The following is a 26,450-nucleotide window of genomic DNA, read 5'->3' as shown; positions in this document are numbered from 1 at the left end:
TGTGACCTTGGTATATTCTTCTTAACACTTTCTAAAAAAGGTGTGTTCTTATGGCAATAGTTGTAAATAACCATTGGATTCTTAGGCAAGCTAACAAAAGCCTATTTAATCTGTAAGACCTTATGGTAGACGGGGAAAAGTATGGAGAATGAAGAAGAAAAGCAACTCCCAAAGGCTGGTGTTCTTAACGGAGTTACAGTGCAGCATAGAGGTTGGACACTGGAAGTGTATAATACATAGTAGCCCTAAGTTTGTGTTTGAATGAAAATAAGCTTCTATGGGAAAGAAAATTATCCAAGTGCCATGTTTAGCCTGCGAGTATGATATATGTGTTCTCCTCTGTGATTATAGCTGTTTTCTCAATACTATTTGTAGCACTCTTGGGCTACATAAATTAACATTCCATATAATGTTCTAAAAATAGCTGTGCCAAAGATATGCAAGCTCTCCATGCAGCCTTCTGAATACTATCAACAAAAAGTCATTCCTGATTCTGTGGTGTTTAAAATGCTGAGACGGACTGAGCATGATGGCTCAGTGGCTAGATCTTCACCTTGCACATGCCTGAATCCCACACACATATGGGCACTGATTTATGCCCTGGCTGCTCCACTTTCCATCCAGGTCCCTGCTTGTGACCTGGGAAAGCAGTCAAGGATGGCCCAAAGCCTTGGGACCCCATACTCACATGGGAGACCTAGAAGAAGCTCCTGGCTCTTGACTTTAGATCGGCTTAACTTTGGCCATAATAATGACTTGGGGAGTAAATCAGCAGATGGAAGATCTTTATTCTGTCTCTCTTCTCTGCAAATTTTGACAGCCCAGATAATAAAAAATGGCAAAAGTGAGGTTAGATCTTCTGAAACATTTCTGGGAATTGTTCGTAATCTGACAGTGTAATAATCTTGCATTCCTACACAGCCCCCAAAGGGGAGTGAGAGTGCTTATCACAAGAGGGTATCTCATTCCAGGATGAGATCTTGCTTTTCTTTTACAGCTCAGGCAGCAAGCGAATGCAAGTAAGCTGATGCAAATGTTTTCTGTAAGTAGAATTGGTAGGAACTGTCTGTCTGGTTCTGTTGTTCGCTACTAGGTGGGATGTGACTCTTACTGATGGGATGTTTAAACTGGGTGTCTGTGTTCCATGCCACTATAGTTGACTGGATCATTTGTGCTGTGCACTGATGTACATTTGGTTGATTGAATGATTCACATCATATGCCAGTGCTCTTGCTTTATTGAATGAGCATTGCTTAAGAACCCCCAAAACGTGGCTGGTTGAGGCTACTCCCCTCTTCTATGTGCAGTGGAATGGGACAGTCCACCAGCCGGTGCCAGTTGGTGAGTAGACTCCTGAGCTTTTAAGAGTCTGTTTCTAACTTATTTCTGGAATAGATTTGGTCCACTTACAACATTTTTTAAAAAAAGTTGCAATACTGCTGAGTAGCAGACATAGCTGTACTTGCAGGTAAGTGAGGGAACTGAGACCTGATGGTTCGGAGGGGAGAGGCTGGAAAACCTTTGAGTCAGACTGATGCACCAGCCCACACAGGCAACCTCAGCTGGGCTTGTTAGCATAGAACACCGTTGATCACCACACACAATTCCACACGAAAGCTAGGGCTGGGGCCTGTCTGGCAGGGCTAGGTCCCAGTACCTGACAGTGAGTGTTGGAATAGGGGACAGGTCACATTAGGCTAGGCATGACACTAACCAGCATGCAAGAGAACCAGGTCTGAGGGGTAGATTCTGTGGAGGATATTTGATCCTACTGGTTAGCTTAAGAGTTCTGGTGATAATGGGCTGAACTAAGCATAACCATGGACCCCTCTGACACAGATACTGGAGCTGGGAACAGGCTGGGCAGGTCCAGGCTTCAGTACCTGTATGTGCACCCTAAAACAGTGTGGGGGTGGGCCAGGCCACAACATCCACCAGCTCATACAAAGGCTGGGATGGAGGGGGCAGGCTATGCTGGGTAAGGGCCTAGCACCCACTGGCATGTGTGAGATTTGGGTCTGGGTTTGGGCCTGGTGGGGAACTTGGGAAAATCCCCTAGTGGTTCATAGCTCCTACTGGTGAACAAGTGGTTCAATCCTGGGTGTTGGGCAGGCTTAGCAAAGTAGATCCACTCATTGGCAAGTGTATGGGTTGGTTTTGGAAAGGGGTAGACTGGGCAGGGCCGAGCAAACCTTAGCCCACTGGCAAGTGCAGAAGCCAGGCTGGAATACAGGTCATTTGGGGCTAAGCTATCACACCTTCCAGTTTGCATGAGCCAGAGATGGAAGCCAACTGAGCAGGGTCAGGTTCCAGCACCTGCCAGTGAGAGTTGGGACTGGGGGCTGGCTGGTTCAAGCCAGGCTGCAGCATCTGAAGGCCAAGCCAGATGATGGACGATGCAGAGCTGGGTCAGACCTACCACTGACATGTATGAGATGTGTGGATGGAATAGGCCTGTTTGGGGAGCTAAGGGGTACCCTGACTGGGTTGTGGTTCTGACTGATGAATATAAGGGCCAAAATGGGTGCTGCGATCTGGTTTGGACATGACTGCAATTTTGCTCTGCATGATTGTGGATGGAGTATGGGGTGCACCAGACTGGGCAAGACTCCAATACCCACTGATGCTCATGAGAATCAGGGTGGGTGCTGCGATCTGGTTTGGCCTGGGTCCCTGCCCCTGCTAAGCCATGGGTGAGCTGTGTCAGGTTGTAGACCAGGCTTTGCTGGGCTTTAGCACTCAAAAGTAAGAATCAGAATGGATGAGGACCATCCATTCTGTCAGGTGCTGGGATCTAGCCCTGCCATCTATTCAATAGGAAAGGCCACTGTTCCTGCTAGTACAGAAGGTGGATTAAGTTAGGCTGGGATATGGACTTACTGGTGTGTGAGAGATCTGGCATTTGGAGAGATTCTGATGAAGGAACTTGGGGGACTCCTCTGTTGGGACACAGTTCCTGCAGGTGAGCAGAAGAGCCAAGACAGGGAGCAGCCTAGACCAGGCCAGGTTATAGTACCCAGGGGTGTACATTTGGCTCAGGTCTGGGATGAGCCAGGCGGAGCCAGTTCGTATCACCTGCTGGCAGTTCTTGGCCTTTTGGCTAAGATCAAGTGCAGATCTGAGAACTAGAATGGTGTGTGGGACATGCCAGGTCGGACTGCAATACCAGTCAGTTCACACTAGGGCCAGGACTGTGGGCTGGTTGGATTGGGCTAAGCTATGGCCCCCACCAGTGTGAGCTGGAACTGGGGATGGGTCAGGCTGGGCCAGGATACAGGCACCCATTGACAAATGCTGAGGTGAGGCAGGTCATGCGGACCAAAGCACTCAAGCAGCACATGAGAGGCCTGGCGGGTAGTGGGACGAACCAGGTAGGGGAGTCTCGGGTAAGCGTGAGAGTTGGATCAGCGGAAGACCAGGCCCCTGCTGGCCTGCATGTGAGCTGGGTCAAGGGGAAAGCCAGGCTGGGCTACCTGTTCCTACTGGTGCATGTATAAGTCAGGGTGGGTGCTGGTTGGTTAGGCTTTGCTACAGCATCAGCTGGCAGATGCTGGCACTGGGGGCCAATTCTGTCAGGTTAAACTGCAGAACCACCTAGAATGCAAGATTAAGGGGTGGGAGTGGGCCCATTAGGGAAACAGTGGGCACCTCCTTCTTGGGTTTGCCACTCCCCCTGGTGAGCATGAGAACCAGGACAGAGAATGGCACCTGCCAGCACCAGAGTGGACTGGATAGTGGGGCTGGTTGGATTGAACTAGGCTTCAATGCCCACTGACCTGTACAAGAGCCTAATGGGATGTGCGACAGACTGGACCAGTCTGCTGTGTGTGCTGGCAAGTATGGGAACCAAGGCATGGGTCAGGCCTGGTGGGGATTGTTGGGGATCATTCCAACTAGGCTGCAGTTCCTGCTGTTTTATGTAAAGGCCGAGTGTGTGGTTTGCAAAGAAGACAAGGCTGGAGACAGAACTGACCCAGCAGTTTCAACCACCAATGTGTGTGGAGGCTGATTTGGGTGATGCACAGTGCTGGATTCTATTGGTAAGCACAGACAAGAATCAGGTGTGGGATCACCTCAGATGAGGTGTCTTTGGGGATCCCCCAACTGAACCACTGGACTCAGATCTCCAACCATGAAGAGAATTGCAGATTCTATGATCTGACTGTGGAGTGTATGTGTCAGAACTTGACTTCCTCAGTGGCTTAGACAGAGCAGTGGACAGCATATTCAGATGCACATGGAGGATATAGCAGCACATTAGAACTTGCAGAGGACATCTGATACCATAAGAGAGTATGGAGAACAGAACAAATTGATCAATCACTCCATCCAAGCATTGGCAATGAATATCTGGGCAAATGGAGACTCCAAGGTGGACTATGTCAGCCAATGGATTATGGAGAGCTTTCATCATGCTTGGAGTGGTGAGGTCATCAGCAATTTAGAACTGCTGAACTATCAAAACCACTTGAGTGGAACCCTTGGCGTATACCCCACATTAGGGACCCTGGGATGGCATCAGGTGGCTTTCTCCCATCCCAGGGTATGGAGGTGGTTGAAAGGCTGGGTGTGGCTTCTCCTCTTATCTGTTCTCTTCCCCCACATACAGGAAGGAAAAAAGAGAATGAGAAAACAATGGTATCACCCACTTTCCTGTAGCTCTTGACACTTTACATCCTAACCAACTATGTAAAAATAAACAAATTTTTAAAAAGACGTACAATAGTAAAACAAAGGAGTGGAGGAGTAGAGGTAACTTAAAGAAGAATTGTGGGAAAGGGAGATGCAGAGCTCTGTAGATCTATTTTCACGCTATTGGGCATGACCAGCTCTGACTCCAAGTTTTCTGGTATATTTTGCGTGATCCCAGTGCCTGGTATCTTTTTTTTTTTTTAAGATTTATTTTTATTATTTTTTTTTATTAGGAAGGCGGGCTCGGTATCTTTTTTACTGCCTTGTCTTTGCTTAGCAAACCATTCTGACCTTTGGATTTCCTTTCTGGATCTTTCACAGGTCAGAGGTCACTGGTCAGTTGTTGGAGTCTGGAATGCTTTTCTCCTTACTTTTACTGTCTGAAAGTCTACCTTGCCTCACTTTGCATCACCACCTTGCTTCACCAAAGAAGGGACAGCATTATCAAACCCATTGCTATCAGTTTGTCATTGCCTCGTTCAGACAAGGTTGGCATTCTTTGCAGGCAGCTGGGAAAACTAGGCCAATAAAACAACCAGTACACACCAATTTATCAGTCATTGGAAATGTTTGTCTCTATGGAACCCCTTTGAATATGCTACTGGACCCTTTAGTTAATGGCCCCTAAGATGAGGCCCAAGACAGAGCCAACAGGATTAGAATTTCCAGAGTAGGGAGAGATGGTAGATAAGGAGGAAGGGTGTTAATAGAAGGGAACTGTTGTAACAACTTCAATTTAAAAGATACACACATACAACCCCATACCCAACAAAACAAATAGACTGACCAAAAATTGACAAAAGACCTGAACAGACACTGACCCAAAAGAATGCTTCCTCCCAATTCTGCAATTGTCTAGTGAGTACTGGGTCAGAAATACCACTTTCATTTTTGATATTTTAATTTTCCTAAAAGTGTCAGCTGTTACATTGTGATTTAATAGAAGCTCATATTAAAGTTCAGCAAATTACAAAGGTCATACTTCCACGTGTACCAAACCTCCTCTAGGGAAAAATGTAGATTAGAATTGGACTATAGTTCCCTGAGAAATCGTTTGTAAGCGATACCAGCATTAGATCATACCATTCTGTTTTGCTTTTTCATCTTCTTTAAGATAAAGGGCTAACAAATTATGCAAGGTGAGTGTTCAGAAATACAAAGAGCATTCAAAAGGTCCATGAAAATATGCATTATAAAAAAAAAACCTCAGATTTCAAAAATTTTGTACCAAAATAAATTTTAATTCAATTTCCATGAACTTTTTCAAGTATCTTTATATTTGTGAATGATATGAAAATATTTTTCCACTTATATAATACCATAGTATATTCACCCTCTAAATAAATAAATTAATAGGGCCTGGCATTGCAGCCTACTGGCTAAAAAGTCCTCACCTTGCATATACAGGGATCCCATATGGGAGATGGTTCATGTCCCAGTGCTCCACTTCCCATCCAGCTCCCTGCTTGTGGCCTAGGAAAGCAGTCGAGGATGGCCCAAAGCCTTGGGACCCTGTACCCACATGAGAGACCCAGAAGAGGCTCCGGGCTCCTGGCTTCAGATCAACGCAGCTCCGGCCATTGCAGCCACTTGGGGAGATCAGCAGACAGAGGATCTTCTCTGTCTCTCCTCTTCTTTGTATATCTGACTTTCCAATAAAAACATAAATCTTTCAAAAACAAGATAAATGAACAAATGAGTATGAGTATAGCAGATACAGCTAACAGCCTTAACTATTACTATTATATTCATGCTGTTGTCTATTTCTTTTCTTCCCCCCAGTTATTGCAAAAAGTTTCATGTGTACCATTCCAGATCTTTTGCATATGCAAAAGCATTTACCTACAGAAACTCACAGTCTTGTTTGTGAACTCATTTTTCTTTTTTATGTAAGTGATATAAAGACCTGTGTTGGAAGTCCCTAAGACCACACTATGTGTGACGAGCATTGAAAACTCAGTATAGAGTCACAGTCGTAGCTATGATTTACAACAGAGGGACATGAAACCAAACCACCAAATGAAGAGTCACATGAGGAAAACCAGGACAAGCATCCAAGTGTCTCTTGTAGTGGGATTGCACAGGCTGCACTTGATGCTTCCAGCAACAAATTCTGGCAATGTATGAAATATTGTCTCCCAGAAAAGCTCACTACAGAGTCAGTATTCAGAACTTGTACTGGGGATTGGTCACACAGGCACCCATTGCCAAGCATATTACAAAGACTGCAGACTCATAGAAAGGAACAAGCTTTCAGTGAAAAACCAATTGTCCATACACTCTAAACATAATACACTATTCTTATAAAAGATTGGTGGAATGCTCAATTTCTCAGACAGTAACCAAGGGCAAATCTCGAGATTTTCCTATCTTTCACTTTAAAGATAATACACTATTCTTATAAAAGATTGGTGGAATGCTCAATTTCTCAGACAGTAACCAAGGGCAAATCTCGAGATTTTCCTATCTTTCTCTTTTATGTGCTGTAATGTATTTTTGAAACATGACATTTGCACTTGAACAAAATCTTTTCCTCAGATTTGTGTACATATTCTTGTACGCTATAATATTTCACTTGAAAACATAATCCTGAGAATATCATTGTGGCAGGTTGAGCTGCAGACTTCAGCAGTGGCATCCCATGTCAGAGAAGTGATTTAGTTTCTGGATGTTTCTGATACATCTTTCTGATAATTTGTTAGAGAAAGTAGATATGATGGCCCAAGTGTTCAGGTCCTAGCTACTGATATGGAAGACACGGATGTAATTCCAGATCATTGGTTTCAGCATGGCCTACCCCTGCCTGCTTAAATGACTGAGAGCAGAATGAGCAGAGAGAAGGTCTCTGTCTTTCCCTCTTCCTCATTTTCTTTGCATGACAAATAAATAAAACAAAAGCCTAAAAAATAAATGTTTCCATGTACGATGGCTTCCCTAGTACACTAGAAATGTCATGTGAAGTGTTTCTTCTCTAGCAGTACTTTAGATTAACTGGGTCCCATGTGGTGGCATATAAGCCTCTGCCTGCAGCACCGCCATCCTATACAGGTGCTGGTTCTAATTTTGGCTGCTCCACTTCTGATTCAGCTCCTTCTTCATCAGCTAGGAGAGTGGTGTAGAATAGCCCAAGTTTTTGGGTCCCTGCACCCAGGTGGGAGACCAGGAAGAAATTCCTGGCTTCTGACCCAGCTCTGATTATCGGTGTCCATTTTTGGAATGAACGAGTGGCTGGAAGAAAACTCTTTGTCTGTTTCTGTAACTTTGCTTGTCCAATAAAAATAAACTTTTAAGAATGTGATTACTTGGGCCCGGCGCGGTGGCGCAAGTGGTTAAGTCCTCGCCTAGCACGCCCGGGATCCCATATGGGCGCCGGTTCTAATCCCGGCAGCCCCGCTTCCCTTCCAGCTCCCTGCCTGTGGCCTGGGAAAGCAGTCGAGGACGGCCCAAAGCTTTGGGACCCTGCACCCGCGCGGGAGACCCGGAAGAGGCTCCTGGCTTCGGATCGGCATAGTATCGACCCGTTGCGGCTCACTTGGGGAGTGAATCATCGGACGGAAGATCTTCCTCTCTGTCTCTCCTCTCTGTATATCCGCCTTTCCAATAAAAAATAATAAAAATAAATCTAAAAAAAAAAAAAAAAAGAATGTGATTACTTTTAGAATTTTGAGAACAATATAATTAAGGGCATGTTTGATCTTCAATAAATGTAACTATAAATGCTTAGCGATAATTGCATGAAAGCTTGCTTTGTTTGGCCTCACTAATAAACAATAGCAACTAAATATCTACACAAATTGTGGCAAAATCATGTTCTTCTGAATAACAAAGTAATGCTTGAGTTCAGGTTATCTCCCTGTGGGCAATTACCACCTTCATTTCTTAGGAGCCTCAGAACACTGGCATGTGTGAATAGCTATAAGACATCACAGGACTAGTAATAACTAATTCATGGACTCTGCAGATATTCACTGTATGTCTACCATATACACATAGCACTCAATGCTGCCTGCTGGCAGTGACTACAAAAATATAATCATTGACCTCATGATGGGTGTGGTGGACCAGATAAACATAGAAAGACAAACCAGGGTACAGCAAATACATGAGATCAAACAAGGAACTAAATGTCCATTTGTCAAATGCTTGGTATACAAAGTCAGGGTTATGCTATGGTCTTTACCATCATCAGTGGGTCACAAAAGATACCATTCATGGCCCTTCCTCTCTCCTAAGTCTTAATAATACCAAGGGCTGGCATTATCACCTCCAGCTAAATATTTGCCAAAGCTACCATTCAGCAATATATGAATAGGTATGTATCCAAGAGAAACTCTGTAAGAGACATGTATAAGAATGTTCAGAGAGGCACATAGCCACAAAGTAGAAACAGGTACACTTTGATGATTGAATCGATAAAGGAAAACTTGTAGTATACTCACGCAAAGGAATATTATCCAAGAATGAAAAATATTGAATTCCAGCAACATGGTTATATTTTCCATAACATGTTATATCCCAGAAAATTCAACTCACATGATACTCTGTTGTACCTATGAAAAGTAAAACCAGAGAGCCCCGCAGAGCCCCACTGCCTGCCACTGGCCTAGTTACCACCAAACTCCAAGAGGAGCCGAAGCTGTCACAGCCGGCTCCAGTCACCATCACCTCAACTATGAGCAGCGTATACATATATGCTCTCATGTGACACCTAAAGGTAACTCAAATATCCAAGACTTCATGCTGAATCACAACATTAACAACCTGTATCCAGTTCAACATCAGAAGGCATTCTTTTATAAAGTTTAAATTAGTCAATCTATCTTTTTGGGGAATTCTAGGGAAGCATTTTGATGTTCTGCAGATGTTCTTATCTCACATGACTCAAGTCTCTGACCTGACTCGCACATGATGCTTTTACTTTCCTGGTTCTTACTTCCCATGTGAAGTAGCTTCTGCTTCTGCTTGGCTTGTGGACTCCTCCCAATCCCAGTTCTCCATGTCTGCGGTGGTAGCTGGGAACAGGTGTTTTCATGAGACTTTACTGATACTGGAGATGAAGTATGAGGGAATACACATTTTGGAGTCTGTCAGCCCCAGCCCTCATTTTGGAGTCTGTCAGCCCCAGCCCTCCTGCAAGGTCACCTAAGGCTTCCTCTCTTCCTACATTGCAACTAGCCACAGTGTCATATAAGCCAGCTTGTTTTTTTCCCCAGGGACATGATTCCTGAGTGAGTGCCCCCTTCACAGGGATCAAGTGAGAGAGGAGGTTCTCCCTTTCGCAGGTTAAGGTTTCTCTTTACCTTTTGCCTCAGGGTCTGAATTTCTTTTTAGGAAGATGGTACATGGCATAATTCACTTCCTCTAGGGAATGTGCAAATTCTGCCCTGATCAGTTTGGTTTTACCGAATCCCACACAATCTCAAATACAGTACTGTTGGAGAGTGTTTCCTTTCCCCAGTTTGTATTACTCAAGTCTAAATAACAGGCAACAAAGACCATTCTCTGGAGAAAACCAAGAACTCCTTTTTTGCTGTTGTTGCTTTGGAGTCCTCAGTCCCTGCAAGTGATTGTTGTAAGGCTCACACACAACTGTTGGGAAATACATCTCATAGGCAAAAAGTACCCCACCCTTGTAATTCACTCTCAAACTGAACTTTCAAACATAAAACCTCAAAAAGATGCCATACTGACAGTACTAAAAGGACAACTTTTCACCCAGAAACATCTGAATGTACCTGTCAATAGGTTTCTTGAGGAGCCTTCAGTGAACAACTGGGAATCAGGTGGATCTGAAATGTTTCACCTGTTTGCCCAGTCTCTTACAAGAGAGATTATTTGCTTGGCTAAACCTCGGTCAGCTTGGCTTATTTTTGCACTTCCTTATTAAGTCCAGTTTCAACAGTGAACTGCTCCATCTTCACTATCTGAACAGGTTTCTTGGCCTGCACTAGCCCCTGCCCCCAGGGGATATTTGATCATCCTATCCTCTGCTGTTGCTTTGTTGAGCCAGAATTCCCCTTCCATGTTTCCTCTTAGTAATTTCTCCTCTGTGAACATGCCAACCCCACAATGTTGGGTCTGCTTTCTTGTCCCACGGCAAAATTCTGATGCAGACGCCATGGGCCCGATATCTGTCATGAAAAGCTCTGACTAAAGTGCGCCCTATCATGTTTTGTCACTTATTTCTTAAAATCATAAGGTAAAAGCTACTTGAAACCTGGAATAATACTTCCCTCCCTAACTTCCCCAGTGTTCACCATATCTCCCCCAAAATCCCGTTCGATAAATATGTCCAAAACAAACGCTTTAAGCAAGGGAGAAGGAAGGGTTATTTGGAGAATGCTCAAATGCCTCAACCTTTTAGGAAAAAAGACTTCTGGTTCCCAGCTTTTGCCCTTTACACAACTAAAGGTTTGTTCTGCCTTGCAATACTATTGGTTTTCTCCGTCGTGTTGGAGACTCCGCACTCACAAACTGATTCATCAGCCCCATTCCTAGCACTGAGTTTGGCAAAGTGTAGGCAGCCTACAAGGAATGAATGGATTCGCAGGAGGCGGGCGGGAAAAGCGTTAGTGTTGTTGAGACGTGACAAGGAGAACCACCAACGGCCACTCAATAAAATCCACCCGATTCTCTCTGTAAATCTGCCTTTCAAATAAAAATTAATACATCTTAGAACAAACAAAAGCCACCCAAACTAGAAAAGACGCCCACACTCAGCTGGCTCTGACAGTCCAGACTCTCACACCAAGCCACGCCCACGGGCGAGAAGCAGGAAATACACGTTTTCAGGAAAACCGGAAGCGCCCAGTCACGCCCTGCGCATGCTTCCATCCGTTCCGCTGGCAGTTCCTCCATCCCTTCCTCCAGTGAGAGGGCCGGGGCGCCTCGCCTCCCTCCGCTGCGCATGCGTGCCTAGGAAGGCCCGCTCGCCCAGAGGCGGGCCGAAAGGACGGGATTTTTTTTTTTCCTTTTACTCCCGCCCTTCGCCTTCCCCCACCTGCCACGTACTGGGCCCGAGCTCTCGCTAGGCTTGTTGGGTCTGTGCGATTGGCCCGTCCCCGCGCGAGCCTGCCAACCGAGTGCGGCGGCCGCGGAAGGCGACCGGCTGGGCCGTGAACGCAGCCTCCCCGCGAGCCGCCACGAGCGTCCCCTCGCACCGGCCCGGTCAGCGCAGACCCGCGGACAGGCGGCGGCTTCGGCCCGCTGGTACGGCCCCGCAGGCCGCGCTGGGGGAAGGCCTCGCTGGAAGCTGCCGGCGCCAGGCGGGTGGGGCCGGAGGGGCCGTGGACGGGAGCCCCAGGGGGAGCGGAGGGGTGGGCCGGCGGGGCGTTGCTTGGGGATGGGGAGGGAGGTGACTCTGGGTCCCAGGGGCGCAGGGCCGGCTTGGGGGGTGGGGAGGACGTTGAGGGTAGCGAGTGCCTCTGGTGCGGGTTCCCTCTGTCTCCAAGAAGTCCGTTGTCCTGGAGAGGAGAGGCGCTCTGGGAGGCCTGGGGTCACCGGCACTTCACCCCAGAGGGCCTTGGAATGGCAGGGAGGGTGGGAAGTGGCGCCTGTGGGAATAGCTTTGTTGGCGGTTGCATGAGAGGACCCTAGTTCTTGGCTGTGTCAGCGCTTAATCACGCGCCGCCTGGAGGCCCAGCCCATGTCTCCAGTGAGGACGACTGCTAACTTTCGAGTTTGCTGTGGCCTCGAAGTGTTGTGGATCTCACGTATTCATCTCAAGGACTCATCCCAGTCTAGACGAGGATATATCCTGGGATGAAATTGGGCCTTGGAAAATTTGGGGTCACATAACCAGTATTGGGAATCTTTAGATTCTTGGATTTAGAGAGCAGGATTTGAGGCCCCCTGCATTCTTTGGAACAATTGAGGGCTGACGTGGCGGAGGATTTCTGCAAGGGAGCTGCTAACCTCACCCCTGATTTTGAGCTGGTCTTTATTGTAGGGTTAGTGGAAGCCGAGGTTTGGATACGAAGTGCATACGTGGATGCTGGTTTGAGGGGCAGGCTTTTTTTTTTTTTTAATGCTGTGACTCCTTGGGCATGTTCATTTATTTTGGTTGCTGACAAAAGTGTAGCTGTTGAAGAGTTCAGGTCATTTCTGGACTTGGGGGTGAGGGTGGAGTGGGGCAAAATGGGAGAAGAAAATGTGAGGATCTCACTTTCAGGTCTAGTAAGTAGTGGCTTAGATCTTAGGGGAAAAGAGAACCAGCTTTCTGCCATTAGAGAAATTGCTTTGTGAAACTGATGTGTTTGATTTAAGGAGATGACTGTGAAGCTATACTCTTAGGAGGGAAGCTTGGTTCTTGACTGCAAGGGATTCATGGTCAGTGGGAAGCGTTGGAAGTGAATTTGTGGGAAACTTGGTAGAAAGTATACACAGCTTCAAGGGTGTAGAACTCATCCAAATTATGTTACATTTTGTGTTGATGAGATTTAATTAGCACGTCTGATGTGAGGAATCACTTTCTCACTACATAGAGAAAGTATTGAGCTACTGTGTGAAAGTCTGATTTGAGAACTGATCTGTTAGAGCGCTCTTCTTCCACGCTCTCTATCAGAAGTGTTTTATTCCTCATTACTATGTGCAGAGAAAGAAAACAGTCCTTTAAATACTGTATACTGTAAGGCTGCTGAGAGAGGTAATAACATCTGACTGAACCTAAACCCTGGTCCCTGTAGAAATTGCTGGTTTACATATCCTGTAAGGTAGAGAAAGGCAGCAAGCACAATGATTTACTGAAAGGACTTCATTGTGTTCAGGCTGCCAATACAGACGGGATGGAATATTTGTCATTGTTGAAGTAACATATTTTAGAGCTCAGAATGTAAGTAGGTATTCAGCAAGTGCTTCCTGAATGGGGAGGGCAGGTTTGACAAACAGGTGAAGTGATAGTTCATAGAGGTCCTTTTTTGGTTTATTTTTATTTATTTATTTTTTATTTGAAAGGCAGAATTACAGAGAAGGACTTCCGTCTGCTGGTGCACTCCCCAAATAGCTGCAGTGGCTGGAGCTGAGCCGTTCTGAAGTCAGGAGCCTCTTCAGGTCTCTCACATTGTCCAGAACTTGGGCCATCCTCCGCTGTCTTCCCCAGCAGTAAACAGGGTGCTGGGTGGGAAGTGGAACAGCTGGGACTGTACCCATATGGAATGCCAGCACTGCAAGGCGGAGGATTAGCCTGTTGAACCACCACACTTGCCCAGCAGAGGTTTCAATTACAGTCTTCATGAGCAAGCTGTTGTGAGAATTGGCTGATAAGAAAGCTAACTGTGTTTTGCATTAAGACAAGCATCCAGATAGTGGAACACAGTCTGCTCTGTTCTGAACTGACTTTAGAGTGATACTTTTAATTAAAAATTACTTTTTTTTGAAAGGTAGAGTTACAAACAGAAGGACAAAGAGATCTGCCACTCTGCAGATGGCTACAACAAGAGTGCCTAGCGGATCTGGAATCAGAACTTCTTCCAGGTTTCCCACCTGGGTATAGGTTTCCAAGGACTTGAGCCACCTTCTGCTGTTTTCCCGGACCATAAACAGGGAACTGGATTAGAAGTGAAGCAGCTGGGACACATGCTGGTGCCACAGCTAAGGTATTAGTCTGTGTCATCATTGCACCAATCCCTAGAGTAATATTTTTAATGCCTTGTTTCATTAAAGATTTATTAAGATACAGTCTGTCTAGACAGTGGTGAAGCCATCTAGAAATGTTCATTTAAGGCTGGGTTGCTGAACCTTTTTTCTGCCAAGGGCATTTGGGTTTTTAAAACATTGCTCTCAGTCAATATGAAATTATCAGCTTAAAAGTTAGCCTCTTACAGATTTATTGAATTTGGAGGCCCACCTGCAGTTGCCTTGAAAGGGCCAGGCCAAATGATTTTACTCCTCACCCCTTCTCAGATGAAAAGACCTGGAGTGTTTACATAAAGAGCATTAGGGTGTTTATATTTAATATTCATGAGATGATTTAGGACTCAGAATGTTTTTTCAAGTATTTGAGGGGTTGATTTGTTTGAGAGTGAATTCATGCATGAACACCAAGGCAGAGAAATGGCTGCAAAGAGGTGTCTTGGTGTTGTCAGTGGGAAACAGAAAGGTCCCAGCAAGAAGGCAGAGTGTGGCCTCTGGAAGGTCGTCACCTTCAGCAGCCTGGAGAGGGGGGAGGAGCTGTGTTAAGGAAATGCTCAGTGATTATAGATAACACAGGGAACATCCTGGCCTTGAGAAGCAATGTTAAGCATTAGTAGTCATGAAATTGCAGGAGAACTGGAGTGTAAGATTTTAAAGTATTTTCGGGCAGTAATACTGAATAACCCCCTCATAAGATTAAATTAAAGCTCAAGAAGGGAAATTTTCTATGACAAATTGTTTAGTGACTAGTACTCTGATACTGTTTTAATTTCTGTCTTAAAGTATACAGTCTACTCATAAGCACCCACTTGATTAGGTGTGGTTATGGGCTTTGTAGTATCACTGTAGAGAGTCTTACTAGAAAACGTGGAGGCTAGGGGAGGCACAGGTGTGTTCGACAGAGCAGTTAAGGTGCCATTTGGGACACCTGCAGCCCATATCAGAGTTCCTGGCTAGAGTCCCACCCCCAGTTTGGTCCAGCTTCCAGCTACCTATGGTCTGCAAGGCAGCACGTGATGATGGCTCAGGTTCTTGAGTCCTGCCACTCATTTTGGGAACTTGGGGTGAGTTCTGAGTTCCTGGTTTTGGCTTGGCCCAGCCCCAGCTCCTGAGGGTGTTTGGGGAAGTGAACCAGCAGACTGATATTATCTTTCTTTTCTTTCTTTCTCTCTCTCTCTCTCCTTCTCTCCTTTTCAAATAAAAATGATAATAGAAAACGTGGCAGGTATTACCCATTGATCCTTGCTCAGAATACTTAACGAATCTTTCTTTGGGAAATGGGAGGTTCTGTTGTGTTCAAATTGTTTTTTCTGGGTTAGCATTTAGATTTTTAAGCGATCAGAGTTTTGAAGTCAGTCTTTGTTTTTCTCTTTAACAATTGTGGAATGATTATTGTATGCTGGGCACTATATACTTCCTACCTTTCAGTGGGAAAAGTGAAAATAATTTTTAATGTCTGATAAAACTGCTAAGTGCTTTGAAGAAAAATAATGCAAGGTGGTAATATAGTAATAGGGGAGCCTTTACAAAATATTTGAAAGCAGATGGATAGCTTGCTGTCTGCTGGTTTACTTCCTAGTTGTTTGCATGTTCTAGGGCTGGGCCAGAAGAAAAAGCTGGAAACTCAGTGTGGATCTCCCAGGCAAGTGGTAGGGACCTGGCCACGTGAGCCCTTAGCTGCCACATCAGCAGGAAGCTGCAGTCAGGAGTGAGAATTGGACTTGGACCCAGGCACTCAGGGGATGCTGATGTACCAATTGTTACAGCAGATGTGACCCAGGGAAGCCATTTTATGTATGTATGTATGTATTTTTTTTTATAGATTTTTTTCACTTTTTAATTTTTCATTTTATTTGAAAGAGAAGATCTTTCATCTGCTGATTAACTTCCAAATGGCTTGCAGCAGTTGGGGTTAGGGACTGGGCCTGGCGAAAGCAAGGAGTTGGAAACCCAGTCCTGATCTCTTTCTGAGCATGACAGGGACCCAAGTACTTGAGCTGGCATCTTGCTGCCTCCCAGGGATGTTAACAGGATGCTGTATTGGAAGTAGGGTAGCTGGAACAGATCAGGTACTCAGCGCAGCAGGTCATGATGGTTAGGGAAGACTTTGGTTAGTGGCCTGAATCACTAGTTGTCTGAAAATGTTCAAAAGGAGTAGTAAGTGCAAAGCTTTAAGAAGAGTATGAGTGTAGCAGGGATGAGTACTGGGGACATGTAGAAAGTGAGGAATTCATTGGGCCCGGCGGCATGGCTCAGCGGCTAAAGTTCTCGCCTTGAACGCACCTGGATCCCATATGGGCGCCGGTTCTCATCCTGGCAGCTCCACTTCCCATCCAGCTCCCTGCTTGCGGCCTGGGAAAGTAGTAGAAGATGACCCAAAGCTTTGGGACCCTGCATCCGTGTGGGAGACCCGGAAGAGGTTCCTGGATCCTGGCTTTGGATTGGCATAGCATCAACTGTTGCGGTTACTTGGGGAGTGAATCATCGGACGGAAGGTCTTCCTCTCTGTCTCTCCTCCTCTCTGTATATTTGACTTTCCAATAAATAAATAAATCTTTAAAAAAAAAGAAAGTGAGGAATTCATTGGAAGATTTGGAGTGACATTAGGTCTTATTTAGCAGGATATGGGTGTATTGAAAAGCAGTTAACAGTCTTTAATAATTTAAGCAGGAGGTGAAGGTGAGTTGAATTGAGTCAATAGTGAAGGCATAGTGAGGTGATTGGATTCTGGAAAGAGCCTCAAAGTAAGTTTGAAATGTAAGGTATGAGAAAAGGAAAGACCAAGGTTTTATTTTGCTTTGTTTGGTATTGAGCAATGGAAAAGAAGGAGGGGAAGGGTAGTCCCAAAATGGGTTGGGGAAGTTGCAATTTTAGGTGGAAGATCAGGAATTTGTTTTCAGACCTGTTAGCAATCTAGAGTAATGTCAGATTAGCAGTTAAATACATGGAGAAGGTAGTAATAGACATAAGACACATACTAGAATTGCCTTCATAATAATGCAATGTGAGGGTGGTAACATTGGTACAGTAATTCTCTTTTGGAAACATTAATTTCTTAGATCCTAACAGTAACTGCTTTCAGTTTTTAAGGTATATTTTATTTTGTAAGAAGTGTCTTTTATCAGTTTTTCTCTAGACGTACATAAATAAAACATCCTGGAATCCACCATGAATGGACAGTTGGATCTAAGTGGGAAGTTAATCATCAAAGCTCAACTTGGGGAGGATATTCGACGAATTCCCATTCATAATGAAGATATTACCTATGATGAATTAGTGCTAATGATGCAACGAGTTTTCAGAGGAAAACTTCTGAGTAATGATGAAGTTACAATAAAGTATAAAGATGAAGGTAAGAGTCTTTTTGAAGTTTATTTTTAAGAGGCAGTCCGTAGGTATATGTGTGTGTTTGGGTCCATATTCATTGAACTGTGTTTTCTCCCTTCATGGTGCTTGAGTGGCCTTTTATTGAATGAGATATTTGGGCTATTAATATAATTGTTTTATAAGTTAAAAGTAGCTTAAGTTTATTGTTACAGATTTTTTGGAATTTTTTATAAGCATTTTCATTTATGCTCATATACTACTTGTTTTCATTTTTTAAAGTATACATGTATGCATATAGTTGTATATTTACTTATAGAGATTTCGTGTATTTTGTATATACAATTTTAAGAGCATAGTGATAGTTCCTACTCTACCCCCGCTGCGTTCCTCCCTTGCTCCCACCCTTCCTTCTCCTTCCTTATTTTAATTTTTACAGTGGCATAGTTTAAGTGTACTTTATAATGACAAGCCTAATCCTTCACTAAATAAAGAATTCAAGCAGTAGTAAGGAAAAAAGCCATTATTTCTTAGGTATATAGGCATAATCTATAAACAATAATGAAATGAAGTGCCAATTTCACTTATATATTATTGTATATTACCTATGTAATTTCTGTATTCTATGTATGGGTTACCACAAAGTAGAGAAACTATGGTATTTATCTTTTTTGGGTGTACCATTGAGTGTAATGATCTCCAGTTGTGTCCATTTTATTGCAAAACACAGGAGTTTGTTCTTTTTAAGAGTGAGTAGTCTGATAGCATGATATACATATATATACGTATATATGTACACACATTTCTATGTGTATATCCTGGAGTGGAAGTGATATTGGTGTGTATTCAATGAATAAGGAATTTATGGTGAACTAGTTACAGAAGCTGGTTTAAATGAAGATGTGTTTTTATTACAGGAAGTTTTCAGATAGTGTAATATGCTGATGTACAGGCTCAGTTTATAGTATGAAAATATATGTGTGTGTTATATGAATTTACATATAGATTTATTTATCAAATGGTTTATAGGAAGGGAGAATCAGAGTGAGCTTCCCTCTTCGGTTCACTCCCAGGATGGTCTCAATAGCAGGGACCTGGACTAGGCTGGAGCCTGTAGCCCTGTACTCCATCAGTGTCTCTCACATGGCTGAGATGGGCAAAGGCACTGGGGCCATCTTCTGCTTTCCCAGGCCTTTAACAGGAAGCAAGTTAGGAAGTAGAGTGTCCAGGACTGCAGATGGTGCTTGTATGGGATGCTGGCATAGCAGGTGATGTCTTAATTCAGTGTACCACAGTGTTGTCTCTTAATCACTTAAATTGGGCACAGGTGCTGATGTTGTGGCATAGTGAGTAAAGCTGCCACATAGATGCCAGGGTCCCATGTTCTATGGTTTAAGTGTAGTTATTCTACTTCTTATCTGGCTCCCTGCTTAATAGGCTGGGAAAAGCAGTGGAAGATGGCCAAAGTTGGTGAGCCTCTGCCAGCCATGTGGAAGACCTGGAAAAAGCTACTGGCTTTGACCTGGCCAGCCCCAGCAGTTGCATCCATTTGGGAATAAACCAATGGACAGAAGATGGATCAGCCTTTCCTTCCTTCCTTCCCTCCCTCTTTCCTTTTTTTCTGTAATTCTGACTTTTGAACAAATTTACCTCTGAATAAAATGAGGCAACAGAGCATCCCTGGAGCAGCTTGTTGGCCTACCCAGGGCAAAACTCTACCCAACTCTGTCAAGATACCCTGTAGAGACCCTGACCAGCTCTGTGTCTGGCTTATCTTACTTTGCTCTCTCTGAACTTCTCATGAATGTCCGAGACCCTAACTCTTTGAAAGCTTTTCAAAAATACAAGTAATACAATATTTAGTACTCTTTTATTCTTGGGACTTTTCAGTCTTGAATATGCTGTTTTGTGAATAAATATTTTTCTGGAGGACAGAACTAATGCAGTTCTGCAAAATCTTGATATATTTTTGCAGGTCTTGTATTTATTGTGTGATTTCACCTCCATTTATGTCAGTGTTTTTTGTTGTATTAGAATTAAGATTTGAACTATGAAAGTCTTTATTAATTTAACTGGATAAATATGTTTATGTTGCTTGAAATTTTTACTCTAAACCAGTATTTTGTGATATTGCTACCAAGAATCTGATTTAATGCAGCTATGTTTTCACTTGAGTATATGATAAATACTTGATTATAAGAGTATGAACAATAATAGCTTGATTTTTTTTTTTAAAACAAATATTATTTCATGTTTGCTTAAGGTTTTTACGGGGGGTTCTAATTATCTAGAATTCTGGGTGTTAATTTTATCTATGTCCTAATTTACTGCTAAACTAAATGTGAAATTGATTTTTTTTGTTTTTAAATTTCAGATGGAGATCTTATCACAATTTTTGATAGTTCTGACCTTTCCTTTGCAATTCAGTGCAGTAGGATACTGAAACTGACATTGTTTGGTGAGTGATAAACTTCTGAGAACTTCAGAATTTTAATTGCGTTTTAAATACTATATCTTTCCTTTTAATGACTTAAGTGATACCTAATTCAGAAAGTGGTGAAATTATTTTGCATTCAGGGAACTTAAAATTACTTAAAGATTTTGGCTCTGTATGTTTTAAAATATTTAATTTAAAAAAATATGCGTTTTATTAAAATTTGTTAAAGTTTTGAAATCAGATACTAGCTATCTCTAATATAGTATTGTAGCTTTAATTTTGTTCTGTTAGAATTGGGAATTGCTTTTGTTTGCATTTTCAAAAGTTTAATAAATATGTCTTAAATTCTACATCTGCTTTGTTACGCTAAGTAGTATATGTAGCACTTCCATGTAGTATCAAGGTTAAAAATAATGTCAGGGTTGTAACTACCTCTTAGTTTGCTAAGAATTTGTAATCATTCTTTAATCTAGTCTGATGTTACTTATTGTCAGGGCTTAACTTACTGTTGAGTCTATTACTTAAGACATTGGAAGAGTGTCAGGACTGTAGATAGTTGTGATAAAAACAAGTAAAAGTAAATGTAGTAGTTTAGCTACAAAATACTGTAGATTTTATTAGATTTGTAAGGCAAAATACTTAAGGAACAAGATAGAAATTAATACGAATTAACATGGTACCATGATTAGGTAAAAATAGTACTTATTTATTTTGGGACCTCTTTAAGTCAAGATACTACCATCAGAACAGAGAGGCAATGTAAAATCTGGATGGTGATTTTTTTTTTTTAGATTTAATTTCTGTTGGAAATGCAGTTAGAGAGGACAGGCAGACAGAATTTACAGCCACTGGTTCACTCCCCAAATAATTGCAGTGATCAGCTGGATCAGTCCAAAGCCAACAGCCAGGAGCTTTCTCCGAGTCTCTGACATGGGTGCAGGGCACAAGAGCCTGGCCGTAAAAAGTGAGCAGAATGGGAAGTGGAGTAGCCAGGACTCAAACTGGCATCCATGTGGGTTATGCCACCACGCCAGCTCCCTATAAAAGTGTATTCTAATGCAGGTCACACAGATTTTTCACTGACAATCTGTTGATGAACTTAGAGTTCAAAATTGTAAAATACACAAAACAGCATATAAGTAAATAACAAGATCACAATGAGCAATATTAAGATGTCTAAGAATTTGAGTTAATAGAAGTGATAACCTACAAAATGTATTTTGATAGTTACCAAGGAAGAAGAATATGAGTTCAGTACCAAAAGGGATTTTAAAAGAACTTACGGCAATCAGGTAGAAAATACAATGAGTAAAATTAAATACGAAATGATTAGGTTAAGTAGTATCTGGCTCTGCTGTTGATTCCAGCTTCTTGCCTGTGTGCACCCAGGAGGCCGCACATGCAGGCTCAAGTAATGGGTTTTTGCCATCCATGTTGGAGACCTGATCGACTTACTGGCTCTCAGCTTCCACGTCCCTGGCTGTTGCTGGCATTTAGGAAGTAAACATGTGAATAGAGCTCTCTCTTTCTCTTTTAAGATTTATTTATTTTTAATTGAAAGGCAGATTTATAGAGAAAAGGAGAAACAGATCTTCCATTTGCTGGTTCACTCCCCAGATGGCTGCAGTGGCTGGAGCTGAGGTGATCTGAAGCCAGGAGTTTCTTCTGGATCTCTGACATGGGCATTGGGTCATTCTCTACAGCTTTGCCAAGCCATAAGCAGGGAGTTGGATGGGAAGTGGAGCAGCTGAGACACAAACTGGCACCCTTATGGAATGCTGGCACTTGGAGGTAGAGGATTAGCCAGTTGAGCCAAAGCACTGGCCTCATCTCTGCCACTAGTAATAAACAGATAAAATAAGAAAAACAAAACAAAAAACCAATAGATTATAAGAGATTAAAAAAATTAGAAAAGGAATTAGAGAACAAAGAGTACAAAAACAGAAAATGAAAGAAAAATTGAGAATAAGAAAGCCCAATATATTTCCAATAAGTTCGAAGGTGGAAAGAATAGAAATATACTCAAATGTAATAGACTTAAATCGGGGAAAGCATATTTGTCTTTTTTGGGACTGGTTTTTCTGATTAACCTAATGATTTCTGGTTGTATCTATTTTACCGCAAAAGATAAAATTTCATTTCTTTCTTTTTTCTTTATGGCTGAGAAGGTTCCATTATGTGTATACTCCATAATTTAATCCAGTCATTAGTTGATGGACTTCTGGCTCTTAGCCATTGTGAATGGAGCTGCTATAAACATAGGGGAATAAATAACTCTCTAGATCGATTTCGTTTCCCCTACCAGTCAAGGTGTGAAATTGCTGGGTCATACGGTATCTCTCAGATTTCTGAGGAATCTCTGTACTGCCTTCTGTAATGGTTGTATGCTCATACATTTCTACCAGTAATTCAGTGGGGTACTTCTACCCAACATCCTCATCAACATTGGCTATTTTTTTTGAAAAAACAGCCTTTCTGGTGGGGTGAAGTGAAACCTCATTATGTTTTTTTATTTGCATTTCCCTGAGGGTTAGTGATCCTGAGCATCTTTTCATATGTCTGCTGGTCATTTGTATTTCATCCTTTAAAATTACTTGTTTGTATCCTTAGCTTATTCCTTAATTGGACTGTCTGTATTGTTGTTTTTAAGTTTCTTGATCTGCTTATATATTCTGGATGTTAATACCTGATCACATGTATGTGAAACATCTCCCATTCTGTGAGTTACATCTTTGTTTTGTAGTGTAGAAACTTTTAGCTTGATGTAATCTCATTTTGCTATTTTTGCCTTTATTGTTTGTGCTTTCAGAGTCTTTTCCAAGAAGTCTGCCTGTATCACTATTTTGTAGTATTTCCCCGATGTTTTCCTCTAGTGATTTGACAGTTTGTGATCCATTGTGAATTGATTTGTGTTAATGTTGGGGTCTGATTTCATGCTTAAGCATTCAGATTTCCAGTTTTCCTAACAACATTTGAAGAGGCTGTCCTTTCTCCAAAGAGTGATTTTCACTCATTTGTCAAATGTTTATGTGTTGATTAACTTCCATTGGTTCGTTCCCTTGGTTGATGTGTAAATTCTTGTGCTGGAGTCAAAAATTTTTTAGTTCCTCTTTATTCTTTATAATTATTATCATTTTATGATACAATTCCATTGCCCTTGGGATAAACCTTCCCCTGATGTCCCCCGTCCAGTGAGTTCTCCCATAGTTCCTTGTAGCCAGTCTTAAATCCATCATTGCGGGTATAGACAGTGGCAGAAAATCCAGCATCCCATTGTCAAGACACATCCAACAGTTTCACTGGGAGTCCATCCTTATCCTGAAGTAGAGATGCACACTTCACAGAATCCTCACATAGGGATATGTCTGTCTGTACTATGCATTCCCCAAGTGAAAAGCCATAAGACAAAAACAACAGGAAGAAAAAGAGAAATTTACAATGCCATGAATTTAAACAACATGCCACTGAATGTGATAGTCTCCATTACACAGTTACTATGCATCCCTTGTATGAAAAGCCAAAAAACAAAATCAGTGGCAAAAAGAAAAAAGAAATTAAAAATGCCATGAAGTTAATTAACATGCTACTGAATGACTAATTGTCGCTGAAGAAATGAAAAAAGAAATCAAAACCATCTTGAAGAAAGTGATACTTCTGTATGATAAATGTCATTAAGTAATTTAATGAAAAAAAAGTGTTTTGATAAAATGAAGCTGAAAACATCAAAATCCATGAGATAGATCTTGGTTGGTGAGATGTATCTCCAGTCTACTAATCTGACATTTGATTGATGGGCTTAAGCCATTATCATTCAGGGTTAATATAAACAGGTGGTAATTTGTTCCTGCCATTTATTAGTGGGTTGTTCATTGATTTAGTCTTCTGTTGTTTTTTCCACTGGGATGTTGTTCACATTTGCCTTTGGTTTTGGTGGGTGCTATTCCTTTTCTCTGTTAAGAGAATATACGTAAGTATCATTTGTAGGGTAGATTTGGAAGAGACCTGTTACAATTTTTCTTTACTGTGGAAGAATTTTATTTCGTTTTCAAAGACAAAGAAAAGCTTTGTTAGGTACCTTATTCTGGGCTGACAGTTTGTTCTTTTAGAATCTGGAATATGTTGCTCCATTCTCTTCTGGCCTGTAGAGTTTTCTGTGAGAGGTCTCCTTTGAATTTAATTGCCAGTTGATTTAATTGTCAGTTGATTTTTTTCACATGTACATTTAAGGATCTTTTCCTTAGGTTCATTGAAGGGACTTAATTATCGTGTGTGGTGGTGAAGATTGTTTTTGGTCAACCCTGTTGGGAGTTGTGTGTCCCTCCTGGATGTTGTTTCCCAATTATTTCTCTAGATTAGGGAATTTTTCCTTTATTATTTCATTGAATATAGTTGTAAACCTAGAATCTCTTTCTGCACCTTCTGTGACTCCCATAACTTTTTGTTTCCTTTATTTTTAGCATTCTTTACATAGTTAGGGCAAAAAGGTTCAAAGGCTACAGGAGAGTGGGTAAGACTATTATTTCCACATTGTTTTTGTCATATATCTGGGGTAAAGCGGAAGATAAAGGGAGAAGTCCCACCCAGTCTCCTACCCATCTCAGCTCCCGAATGTGGGGCATGCTCTGAGATTCTAGCTCAAGTGGTTTTGACAGTTCGGTAGTTATGAATTGCTGTCAATCTCGCCATTCCAAGCACTGTGAAGTCACTGAAGAATCCACTGATTGGTAGTCCATCATAGAGTCTCTGCCCAGTTTTTCACTGCTAACATATGGCTGAGGTAGTTGACTGACTTGTTCTGTCCTCTGTTTTTTGATGGTCAGGATTCTGAGTCCAGCAGTTCGATTGGGGGAGATCCCCAAAGAAACTGTCTGAGGTGTTCCCAGACCAGATTCTTGTGTGTACTTGCAAGTACAGGGCCAGGTACAGTCCATTGCCAAGTCAGCTGGTGGTTACAATTGCTGGGTCGGTTCTGTTTCCAGCCCCGACTTCCACTGAAACCAGTGGGTATTGCATTCCAGCCTGGTTCTATCCAGCACATACTCGGTCCTCACATAAACCAGTGGGAGCTGCAGCCTAGTTGGAGCGACCCACAATAACCCACCAGGCCTGCCCCCTATCCTGGTTTGCCAGTATGTGTCCCATACTAGTCCAGTCTATCCCACATCCCATTCAGCTCTTGTACATGTTGATGGGCATTGAGGCCTAGTTCCACCTAACCAGCCCAACTATCCAGCCCACACACATGCTGTTGCATGCCTTTCTGTCTAGCCACCCCATTCCCTGCCCTGGTTTTTGTGCCCTCCGGTGGGATTGGTAACCCTGAGGGAGGAACCTACTATTTTCCTTTTGGCCACTCCCACTCCCAGATTATGTACTATCCAGGTGGTTCTGACATTTGACTTTGATAGAATTAGCCCACAGTGCCAGCTTCTGCCAACTGATGCTAAGGCTATGCCCAACCAACCCTCACCCACTCTAATTTTTGCTTGCACCAGTAGGAACAGTCATTCCAGCCTGGCCCTTCCCTTATTTAGCTCACATGAGGCCCACAGGTGTTATAGCCTGCCTAGTCTAGTCTGCCCCCACCCTGACTCACGCTTTCCAATGGAAGTAGTTGTCCAGCAGGGGAGCCCACATTCTCCTGTTGGCTTTGCCTCCTCCCACCCTGGTTCTCATGTGCACTGTTTGGGCACTGCAGTCACATCCAGTACAAGTCACTTCACCTTGGCATTCTGTAATGTACCCTGGTTTTTTTGTCGCGACCAAACCTGGCTTGACCCACACTCTGTTCTGGTGCTCAGATTCACCAGTGGGTGATGTGAACGGGTTCAGCCTGGTCTGCCCCCATCCTATGCCAAATGTATGCCATTGGGATAATTTCCATACCTGTTTTGGGCTGTTTCCTATTGTGCTTCTTGCGCTTACCTGCAGGGACTGTGTCCTGCCAGAGGAGTTGCCCAGGCTCATCCATCAGAACCTCCCCCAGTGCCAGATTTCACGCTTACCTGTGAGTCCATGAGCCAGCCCTACTCGCAGTTCACGTCCTGTCCTAGCAGGAACCGTGGCTTTTCCTGACTGGCCTTCAACCCAATCTGGTCCTTGCTGTTGGATATTTCAGCCTAGCCATGGCTCGTCCATACCCACATACAGCTGACATATGGCTCAGTAGGGGTTTGAGACCTTGCCTAGTCCATTGCACATCTACCCTGGTCCTCCAAAGCACTAGATGGTGTTGGAATCTAGCTTGGCTTGGTGTGTCCAGTCTTAGTCCACATTTATGCCAAGGGAGACTACAACAGTATCCTGATCAGAACACAGCCCCCATTCCAGCCCATGCTGTCCTTGGTGGGAACCTCAACCCAGCTAG

At 43.0% G+C, this 26,450-nt stretch overlaps 2 protein-coding genes across 4 annotated transcripts in view; both read left to right on the top strand.

Annotated features, from left to right (window-relative positions):
- ADGRG7 (adhesion G protein-coupled receptor G7) overlaps positions 1-12,050 on the top strand; it is a 64,533-nt gene extending 52,483 nt beyond the window's left edge. Inside the window, exon 17 of the mRNA XM_040980923.1 lies at positions 11,724-12,050. Within this exon, the coding sequence (XP_040836857.1) occupies positions 11,724-12,050 (327 nt within the window). The remainder of the gene's footprint in view (positions 1-11,723) is intronic.
- The window catches only part of TFG (trafficking from ER to golgi regulator), a 43,470-nt gene continuing 28,565 nt past the window's right edge, over positions 11,546-26,450 (top strand). For 2 of the 3 annotated variants that reach the window (XM_040980565.1, XM_040980563.1), the window contains exons 1-3: positions 11,546-11,901; positions 17,448-17,674; positions 20,021-20,104. In XM_040980565.1, coding sequence (XP_040836499.1) covers positions 17,491-17,674; positions 20,021-20,104 — 268 coding nt within the window. In that variant the 5' untranslated portion in view covers positions 11,546-11,901; positions 17,448-17,490. The remainder of the gene's footprint in view (positions 11,902-17,447; positions 17,675-20,020; positions 20,105-26,450) is intronic. The other variant, XM_040980564.1, reaches the window with a different exon arrangement.

Source organism: Ochotona curzoniae, unplaced genomic scaffold, assembly GCF_017591425.1.
Source record: "Ochotona curzoniae isolate NIBS_2020 unplaced genomic scaffold, NIBS_Ocur_1.0 contig_3498, whole genome shotgun sequence".
NCBI classification, from domain to species: Eukaryota; Metazoa; Chordata; class Mammalia; order Lagomorpha; family Ochotonidae; genus Ochotona; species Ochotona curzoniae.
Note: the sequence above shows the minus strand (reverse complement) of the source record. Positions and strands in the feature narration are given on the sequence as shown.